Source organism: Myripristis murdjan, chromosome 3 (assembly GCF_902150065.1).
Source record: "Myripristis murdjan chromosome 3, fMyrMur1.1, whole genome shotgun sequence".
Taxonomy (NCBI): Eukaryota; Metazoa; Chordata; class Actinopteri; order Holocentriformes; family Holocentridae; genus Myripristis; species Myripristis murdjan.
In genome coordinates, this window is record NC_043982.1 from 37158945 (window position 1) to 37170075 (window position 11131).

Below are 11131 nucleotides of genomic sequence, written 5' to 3' on the forward strand. Positions count from 1 at the left end.
CTATGAATGAACACATGTGGAGTTATGTACTTAACAAAAAAAGGTGAAATAACTGAAAACATGTTTTATATTCTAGTTTCTTCAAAATAGCCACCCTTTGCTCTGATTACTGCTTTGCACACTCTTGGCATTCTCTCGATGAGCTTCAAGAGTTAGTCACCTGAAATGGTTTTCACTTCACAGGTGTGCCTTATCAGGGTTAATTAGTGGAATTTCTTGCTTTATCAATGGGGTTGGGACCATCAGTTGTGTTGTGCAGTAGTCAGGTTACTACACAGCCGACAGCCCTATTGGACAACTGTTAAAATTCATATTATGGCAAGAACCAATCAGCTAACTAAAGAAAAACGAGAGGCCATCATTACTTTAAGAAATGAAGGTCAGTCAGTCCGGAAAATTGCACAAACTTTAAATGTGTCCCCAAGTGGAGTCGCAAAAACCATCAAGTGCTGCAACGAAACTGGCACACATGAGGACCGACCCAGGAAAGGAAGACCAAGAGTCACCTCTGCTTCTGAGGACAAGTTCATCCGAGTCACCAGCCTCAGAAATCGCAAGTTAACAGCAGCTCAGATCAGAGACCAGATAAATGCCACACAGAGTTCTAGCAGCAGACCCATCTCTAGAACAACTGTTAAGAGGAGACTGCGCCAATCAGGCCTTCATGGTCAAATAGCTACTAGGAAACCACTGCTAAGGAGAGGCAACAAGCAGAAGAGATTTGTTTGGGCCAAGAAACACAAGGAAGGAGAAGGAGAGTGATGGAGTGCTGCGGCAGATGACCTGGCCTCCACAGTCACCGGACCTGAACCCAATCGAGATGGTTTGGGGTGAGCTGGACCGCAGAGTGAAGGCAAAGGGGCCAACAAGTGCTAAACACCTCTGGGAACTCCTTCAAGACTGTTGGAAAACCATTTCAGGTGACTACCTCTTGAAGCTCATCAAGAGAATGCCAAGAGTGTGCAAAGCAGTAATCAGAGCAAAGGGTGGCTATTTTGAAGAAACTAGAATATAAAACATGTTTTCAGTTATTTCACCTTTTTTTGTTAAGTACATAACTCCACATGTGTTCATTCATAGTTTTGATTCCTTCAGTTAGAATCTACAATGTAAATAGTCATGAAAATAAAGAAAATGCATTGAATGAGAAGGTGTGTCCAAACTTTTGGCCTGTACTGTATGCGCGCGCGCGCACACACACACACACACACACACACACACACACACACACACACACACACACACACACTTTTTTAGTTTTTGTTTTGTTGTTTTTTGTTGTTTTTTTTTTAAATTAGAAGTAAATAATAATAATAATAATAAATTTCATGAACTGTAATGAATGTAATGGATGAATGAAAAAAGCTTTGGGGTCGGTTAGCTTATCGCAGAGATCCACAAATATGAAAAAGTAGTAGAAACAAAATGAACCCACACACTTTCCCACATCTTTAGCAATTATTTACTATTAATTTTCTTTTAATTCAATTATTTTTTAAAAATTAGAAGAAAAAAAACAATTTCATGAGCTGTAATGAATGTAATGGATGAATGAAAAAAAATCTGGAACCTCTTCATATTTTGTGAAATTTTATCTGCAAAAATATATGCTTCATCCAGAAAATCTTTTGTTTTCTAAGATGTCACTTTTTTTTTTTTTTTTTTAACAGAATCTGATTATTTAATGAGTCAAGCAGTTACTTCTCGGCCTGGGTTAGGGTTAGGAATTTTAAAACGCAAAAATTTTTGCACCAGGTGGAGTGTGTATGCTCTGACATGCAGCTAATTTGGGTACATAATGTATATTCTGCAAAGTAGTGCCACACTTTCATCACACTTGCATCCAACTCTTCCATTCACTGTAAAATAAACCACTCCAATAAGAGTGTCAAGCCTTGGCTTTATTTACTTGTCTCTAGTTTTTGGAGACACAAGTATGAGAATGCACACTAGCCTGACTGGACCACAACAATAACATGCAACTTTGCCCTGTTTTAGAATACTGAAAGTTAATATGTCCCTTATGTGGTTATCTTTTGTGGGTTTATACTTTTAGAGACCAGAGACGGCAACTGAGCAAAGTCCCCAAGTACCTAATATTCATTACCAAAATTAAAAGCAACCATTAACTAAGAGTATTCTTTAAGGAGGTGGCTGGGGATATAATAGCCATGGTCTAATAATAATACATTATTAACTTGATATCATAACAGGCAGGTGATTTATGGACACACACATATACTTTATTTAATCTGTTCAGCTATCATGAAAGCATTTATCTCTGGGTTTTGCATGGATTAGAGACATGGAGGTAAATCAGTGATGTTTGGGTAGATACTGATTACCATTAGGCCTCAGGGAAAAAGCATACTGAACAGATATAACCCAAGGTGCATAGCTGGTATTTTCAACATAGCATGAATACTGTTGGTCTGAGATATGACGACTTTAGAGTCTGTCAGAGAACAATGGCTGAATGCCTAACAGCAAAATGCTAATGCAGGTGGGACATGGGACAACAAGGGACAATGGCCTGGTGTGTGTGTGTGTGTGTGTGTGTGTGTGTGTGTGGGAAAAAATGAGAGAGAGACTGTGTGATAGTGTATACATGTGAACTATAAGGTGGCTTTGTTGGGCCAAGCTTGGCTAGCAACAAAGACAGTGTCTGTATGGGTGTGCATGTGCGTGTGTGTACGTGTGCGTGTGTGTGTGTGTGTGTGTTTCTCTTACCTCAAAGCATCAAGCTAGAACTGTCCTGACCTCCTTGCTACTCCTTGTGGTCTTTTGCCTTTATCTCCCTCCTCCTCTCTTCCACTCTACATCCACTCTCATTCTACCTGATTCATCCTGTTTCACTCTCTTTCCCTCCGCATTCCCTCTCTGTCATGTGATCACAATGACATCATCACAGTCAGCCTGACCTTAATCTGAAATGCTGACCGCAAAACACACACACACACACACACACACACACACCCCATCACAACAATGACCTAACAGTAAGCCAGGCCGTGAGTAGAGTGCCACCACTAAACTGTGACTCCCTGAACTGCTTTAGTTAATCAGGACAGATTCTGAGTGAGGATCCAGGTTAAAACACCTCTACACATTAGTGCTGCTGTAACAGGACTAATATTCAGCACTTCTCTGCACTTTTTACACATAAATCATGTCTTTTTCTGTGTGTGTGTGTGTGTGTGTGTGTGTGTGTGTATCTCTTGCTCACTATCCCTCCCTCAGCTCTCTCTCAGTTTAGACACAACTGTCAAATGTGTGGAATAAGTACATGATTTAATGGTTGAGCCCACGTGGTTTTCATGGTCAAACTGAGTTATAAACACAATTTCAGTTCTTGTAGCTCCAGACATGAGCCTGTTTTGACAGAAACAATGTTTTTCCATTGGAGATGGATGTAATTGGAGGAGAGACCTGCCAATAGGGAAACCATGCAGACTGTTTTCTGTTGATTGTTCAGAAACAGCAGTGATACTGTGTTTAGCAGAAAAAGCAGAAGAGTTGGCATGCATGGGATTTGACCATCTACAATGTATTTTCAGTGTGTTTTCCTGTGAAATTCGCTCTCACTGCACAGAGAAAATAGCCCACACACTGAAACTGGCTCTTCAGATCACAAGCCATCCGTGGAGCTCAACAGTCCAATCGGTGAACAGGGCACCAAAAGGAAGCTGGCTGCTCTTCATGGCACTTCTGTGTCCGGTCTGAGATGTTATGTCTTTTCTTGGATATCCAGGTATCCCATTCTATGTCACGTGCAAAAACCCACTAACTTTTCCATGACTTTCCATGATTAAAATGTTAAATTTCAATATCTATATAAACAAAAGAGAAAGTTTTTTGTCCCCTTTACCAACACGTTTTGTTTTTACTTTGCTTTCATCAGCAGGGGAAGAGAATATAACAATGGAAAATAATGGAAAATAAATATTATGTTTAGTGAATAACTAGATGCTGATCTTTTAAACTCAGACTCAGCAATTCCATAATAGGACGTTGAGGCTGCAGGGCCGGTGCGTTGACACGGCTGAAAGGACAGCCCTTTGGGCCGCCGCCTCCCAGCATTTTCCAGCACCAGGTCCATGGCGAACACGGGATGACGAACCGTGCTTGCACATCCAACAAGTGTTTCCGTGACTGTTGCATTTTTTCTGATATCAGAGACATGGCTGCAGCCATCTATTACTGGACTTGGCTATTCAACTAGCAAGATGCACTATGCTTTTTATTCTCCCCTGCACCGAAAGGACTGAGCCCTAATTTCGTTGCATTATTATACGTATATGATTGTGCAATGACAATAAAAATCTATCTAACTATCTATCTATATTCCATAACATGTCCCAAGATTGTATTCAGTTCCCTGACTTCAACTTAACTGTTTAGGAAAGACTTTAAGAAAATCCATGACCCATTGGTTAATCTATATAGCTATGTAATTCTCCCCTTCTCTATGTGTATGGCTGAGTGTATGTGTGTGTGTGTGTGTGTGTGTGTGTGTGAGTCCTACCTGTTTCAGAATAGGAAGAATCGGTCATAGGAGTGTCTGGGGATTGGCAGCGAATCAAACTGCTTGATTCCTCAGATTCTTCCTCTTCTTCATCCTTCATCACCTCATCATTCTCTTCCTCCTCATCCTCCTCTCTGCTCCTCCCTCTGTTTCCCTCCTCCTCTGGTCCGTCACTGTTGTTGTTGAAAGACGGTTTCTGGATGAGATCGCCTCCTTCTCTCTCCTCATTTTGTGAAAGAGAGTGACTCTCGGTCTGTGTGAGCGTCTGTGTTTCGTTGAGGTTTCGGTTCTGGGCGGTGAGAGCTTTGGGGTCAGGTAGGTTATCGCAGAGATCCACCGCGTCCTCCTGACCATGTGACATGACTGACCCCTCCCTCTCACGCTGACCTGGATGTAAAAAAGAAAAGAAAAGAAAACAAAACAAAACAATAAAGGATCAGGTGCAAAATAATCAATAGATGATACAGATGGAGTGTGCACATCTGAAGTTACAAATCCAGGTGGCAGACACATAAGCCAACAAATATGAAAAAGTAAAACAAAGGAACAAAAAATGAAAAAGAAACAAAATGAACCCACACACCTTCCCACATCTTTAGCAATTATTTATTTGAAAAGTGTGCTGGCTCACTGTTTCTGCTACGGAAGTTTATTCAACCCAGCCTACCCTCATGTGTGAGGACCAGCTCAAAAAACCTCGAACAACTACGAAAACACACAGAGTCTGCACACTGAGTTGTAATTAAATGCTCCCGAGATGGAGTAAATTGGAGTATGTTTCAATCACAAACAAATCTTGATTAGATCGTCCCGATGAGGATTTGTATGTATTTGTATTTGTATTTTTATGTATTTTTTCTCAAGTGTAAAATGAAACACAGAAGAATGCATTCCCTTTGCCCAAATAATTAATAATAAATAGGCTAATAATAAAGAAATTATAAACAAAACCAGTGGGAGCAGTTGCAAGTTGCCAGAGCAACATAGATTAGTTACTGATCAGCCACCAACTCCATGATGATCCATGATCTACTTTGACAAAGACAAACACCAAACTAAATCTGTTATCACAAGAACCTTACTGAGGTATTATTCAATTGACCTTGACTCAATATTTAAAAGGTCAGGCTGTTGGAATTTGCTGCAACTTGACAAACCAACCACAGTAAACACGGAGAGAAACAGCACTCAGCCTCCTTGTTTCTCACAGTATCAGTATTTTGTAATCTTGGGGATTTTTTTTCTTTTTCTGATGTGATCTAATTGGCTAATTTAATTTGCTAATTTGTCCACATAGTTGGTACCAATTGCACACCTGACTGACCAGGCCCCCTCTCAAGCTGTCTTCCTTTTTTACCCTACCATGTTGGAAAAACTCCCCGAAAAAAACCCTATGGGTTTTTCAGGGAGTTTTTCCACTGTGAGGTTTCAACGTCATGGTGTGTTGTCTTGTTTTGTTTGCTGTAAACTGTGGGCCTGTAAAGCTCACAAAGCCTGTAAAGACTGTAAAGAGTGATTTGGGGCTCTAAATAAACTCAAACCTAACAGTTAACTGTTAAGTTAACTAGGCTATAAATTCAGTTCCATGCTATGTTTTAATAATGACTGTAAATTACAGAAAATGAGGGTGCTCTACTTTGAAGGGTTATTCTTCTATCTTATGTTGTGGTTTAGTGACACTCAAACACTCACCACCATGATCCATCGGGCTCCGCCCTCGCTACCTTTAACCTTTCAGCTTGAAGGTCAGTCCCACCTACACATGCCCCTTCACAAGCCTGCAGAGATTAGGAGAGCGAGAGAAGAGACACAGGCAGGAGGGAAGGGAAGAGGGAGAAACGGCAACAGTCAAAGAAAGACAGAACAAGTTTAGCATCATTCCTCAGTCACTAAAAAAAAAAACGACATGCTGAGATATAAAAACCCTTCAGAGTACAACAGCCCTGACAACACCTTGTACCGAGCTGGTGTGACACACTACAGAGTGATTATTAATTATGGAAATTTCACATAAGTTCACTGGTTTTATGGTGTGAAACTTGACCGCTACAAAAGAACAATGACAAAACAGGAACAACTTACAACTTTTTGCACAAGCTTTTTCAATATTGTAAAACACAAGTTTGTTTATTTGTAAAAGGACAATGAACATTAATGAACACTTAACAACAAAATTGTGAGCATGCCAGCGTTAGCCAAAGTTGCCTGCTTTTCATCTGCTGTCCCTGAGCTTCAATGAACAGAAATTAATCAATATTAACAGATTAATTACCTAATGGGACACCATCATTTAATCATAGCCTGCTACACTTATCCATAAATAAAATTTCTATTCAACATTTAAAAAAAGAACACAAAACCACACAGGGGAGATTCACTGATAGTCCTCTCAAGTATCAAATTAACTTCATATGCCTCAGGTTTAAAATTACCTGTATTTAGAAAGTATCAAAAAAAACAAAAAACAAAGACTAATTCCAGAAAAACACCAAGACAATTAGTACAAAGTAAAGGAGAAACGTTAGAAAGAAAAAAAAAAGGCAGAAAAAAGGGCAAAGTGACAGATATACAGAGGCTGACTCAAGTCAGCAAAGCCAATAAATTCCTAATTTACTGTGAAAGGATTTATGACATGGGTAAAAAGAGAGAGTCACACAGTAACTATTTACAATGTGAGCCTGGTGTAGATAGACATGATGGGCAGTTAGCCATAGCAATATATTCTGCACTAGCACTATAATAGACACACACACACACACACACACACACACACACACACAAAATACATTAGCAGTAACCTTTACCTGGTCTTAATCCAGAGCAAACTTTAACTTTAAACATAAAATAAAACTTACTCTACTTAGGTTCTGGCATCTGTTCTCACAAATGCAAGTCTTTCTGTGTATTCTCGATTTTTTTGTGAAGGACCCCACAAGATAGTAAAAACTGTATCTTACACACACACTCAGGCTAATGAAAGACTATCCCGGAGGAATAACGCTGCCCTGGTTTTCTCCGGCACAAAGCTAATTGTTCCTCCTGTAACCCTGTATAGCACCTTCAGAGACTCAGTGAGACCAAACATCTAAAAATAAAGCCAGGTCAGAGAGCTGTGGAAATTTTTTAGTTTCTTGTGTCCATCAGTCTTTTCTCCGTAAGCTTATGTTTTGTTTTGTTTTATTTTTTTATGTCAATACAAAAATGGCAACATACTGAAGTGTCCTTGAGACAAACACTTTGGGAAACAATCCCACGAGCTCAGCAGAACTGAGGCCTGTTGTCTTCGATGGGCGGTAGCAACCTATAGGATGATGCAACTGTCTTATCTTTAGCTGTAATAAGCTTTTTATATCTCAACAGGAGACAAGAACCGATGGCTATGGGCTGTATCTCCCAGTGGGAAACAAAACCATATAGATGTTAACTTGGTTTTAGGTTACAAATACAACAAAGTGCGGGATGACAGATTGATCTGGGCCCTAATTATTCTACGCTCTGCGTGTCCCAGTGGGAGATGATACCATCCCAGACCAAAACAAACAACTGCTAGCCAGGGCTTATGCAACAGCGACCTCCAGATTACACAGAGGTGTTGTTCAGATGACATTTCCCCAAGGCCTGCAAGTGTGTGTGTGTGTGTGTGTGTCCTGCACCTGCCCAACCTCTCCTCTATCTTTCTATCTCTACCCAGAGCTGTCCATCCACACAGCCATCCATCCTCTCCTGCCTTTGTCTGTGTGTGAGTGTGTGTGTGTGTGTGTGTGTGTGTGCAGCACTCCACGGGGGAGCATGAATAATAAAAGACAGAGAGATAGAAAGATGAAGAGAGGGAGAAACCCAGCCAGGAACAACGCAGCACAACACAACATGTGGAAGGAAAGAAACAGACTGTGAGGAACAACAACAAACAAACAAACAAACAAACAAAAAAACAAAAAGACCAACAAAAGACACATAGGCATAGAAATAGCCTGAGACAAAACAGGAGAGGCGGGCAGAGAGAGAGACAGGTGTGGACAGGCAGACACACATTGGGCGTGATGACAGGCTGTTCACAAAAACACTGTGATACTAAAAATATAGCAATACACCAGTGACACATTTCTATTAGCGTGTTATAAGTGTTAATCATTGCATTACACCTCTTGGGTAATTACTTGTGCCAAAATGTATGGAGAAGTGCATCGTTTCTCTCTCACACACACACACATACACAGAGGCTTAATCATTCCCAACACAATCACCACAAATGCACATGTGGTCAGTCAATGAAAACACTTCAAACAGTCCATTCACTCAGTCATTTTCATGTTTTTTTAAGACTGTTGTTTTGTATTATTACATTATATTATGTATTACTATGTTATATATTCTGTTGTACTCAGATCTTATTCTGTTGTACTTAGATCTTATTCTTTTTTTTTTTTTTTATTGATTTATTTAATCTGTAATCTGTGGATACTGCTGAAAAACTGAGAATTTCCTGCGGGATGAATAAAGTATCTATCTGTCTATCTATCTATCTATCTATCTATCTATCTATATCACTTTTTTTGGTGTGTGACTTCAATAATTTGATACTTATGATTTATACATGTCCATATTTATCTACCACACACACGCTGCGGAAGGTCTATCCCTTAAGCCGTATCAGAGATGACAGCGATGTTTCCCTTAACATTACCTGCTAGTTAGCCTGCTAGCTAGGTTTCCCCTTAAAGGGAGGTAACAGGGAGATTAGCATGGCTGCTAACGTCACTATTCTGGTTAAACGCGTTGCAACATGACTCCTGTCGGGCTTCTTTTTGTTTGTTTGTTTCACCATATTGCTCGGAAACATGGAAACGTAATAACTGGGTTAACCAAAAAAAAAAATGGTACAAGCTAAAATCAAACGTTAAGGTTGTATGTTGCTGCTGGTAGCTAACGTTAGCTAGCCCACGTACCGACATACACACACACACACACACATCTGGCCATCCCACCGTGCAGCTAACCTCCTCACACCAACCGTCCGCTCGCGCTACAGGCAAAGCGTCTTAAATCATGGACGGCATCGTTTCTGCCGTGAACACAAACAAATGACACTCACCGTGGAGCGGATGGGCAGCTGACTGAGTCCTTGTGCGTCTGACACCACGGATTGATGGTGATGTTGTGGTGAGTGTTACCTAGAGCCAGCCAGGGGTCGTTGTTACACCTCCGTCACGGGACCAGCGGGCGGCCCTCCGCACCGTAAAAGCGGCCGTGTCGCCATCTAGTGGCTGCGCGCTGTCAGTGCAGGCGGGTTTAAGGAATAAATGCCAGAAGAGACATTTAAACAGTGAATTAAAAAGTTATTATATATATATAGTAACCTTGAATTAAAAGGTTACTATATAACAGTGAATTAAAAGGTTACTATATATTTTTTTTTGATTGATTGATTTCTTTTATTTAAGTGTCATACTTCACTCAGAAGCCCAGCCCATATGGGCTTACAAGACACTGTTACACACATTACAAAACCATACTCAAACATACAACAACAGCAACAACAAAATACGCATTAGAATAAATCAGGCATACAAAGTCAAATCCAAAATGTACCCATCAAAGTATCAGTTGAACAAAATATGCTGCCTTCTATTCCAAGCCTTGGCAATAAAATTTGCAGTCTTAAATACTTCAGCATTAAAGAGCCATTTCAATTTATGGCCATCATCTACCCAAAATAGCTCAGGTTTTTGGTTTTGCATGGCCTCAAATAAAGGGACCCTCAAATCATCATACAGGGTGCAATAAAACATAAAATGAAATTCATTTTCAACATCTTTTAAATCACAAACATTACAGATCCTATTCTCTTCAGGGATAGCTGTGAACCGTCCTACTTCAATGGCCAGGGGCAGGGTACCACTCCTCAGCTGGGCACACAGTGACCTCTGGCTTCTGGTTAGAAAAGAGGTGACATAGGGTTCAGGAACAAAACAATCTTTCATCTGAACATATGATCTGAGCTTGGGCTTCAGCCATACATCATTTGACCACTTCTCTTCTCTTCTCTGCTTCAACATATTCACATTACAGCGAAGCCTACTATATATATAGTAACCTTTTAATTCACTGTTTAAATATCTGTTCTGGCATTTATTCCATATATTCCTTATTAGCGCATATCAAATCAGATAATGTGTGATATGCATGTGTAAACAGAATAATTCAAAGAACTTGTAATTGACTTTTTTTCTTGTCTTTGTGTGTGTAATCAACTTGTGAATTTTTATAGTGATATCTGAAAGTAAAATTTTGAACCCCTTTCCCCTGTGTGTTAAAAACAGTGTTTTTTGGTGGTCATAAATAGGTGATTTTCAAAACTTTCCACCAATGGGATTTCTTGGGACTTTTTTTCCCTCACTCAGGACATACTGAGGATACAAAATCAGTTGAGTTTGCTTCTCTTGCAATTTGTCCTAGGTTTTTTCATAAAATGACTGGACTATATTTAGAGTTAACTAAAACTAAACTACAGAATAAAACTAGGGGTGGGGAAAATGTTATTCAATTGAGTATCACAATGCTTTTGTTGTTTATGATTTTTTACTGTTTTTTGTTACTCAATCAATT

General features: G+C 39.8%; 1 protein-coding gene across 1 annotated transcript in view; it reads right to left on the reverse strand.

Annotated features, from left to right (window-relative positions):
- cnsta (consortin, connexin sorting protein a) overlaps positions 1-9685 on the reverse strand; it is a 29206-nt gene extending 19521 nt beyond the window's left edge. Inside the window, exons 1-3 of the mRNA XM_030048180.1 lie at positions 9618-9685; positions 6218-6303; positions 4526-4912 (exon numbers count right to left, since the gene is read on the reverse strand). Coding sequence (XP_029904040.1) covers positions 4526-4912; positions 6218-6230 — 400 coding nt within the window. The 5' untranslated portion in view covers positions 6231-6303; positions 9618-9685. The remainder of the gene's footprint in view (positions 1-4525; positions 4913-6217; positions 6304-9617) is intronic.
- Positions 9686-11131: the final 1446 nt, after the last annotated feature.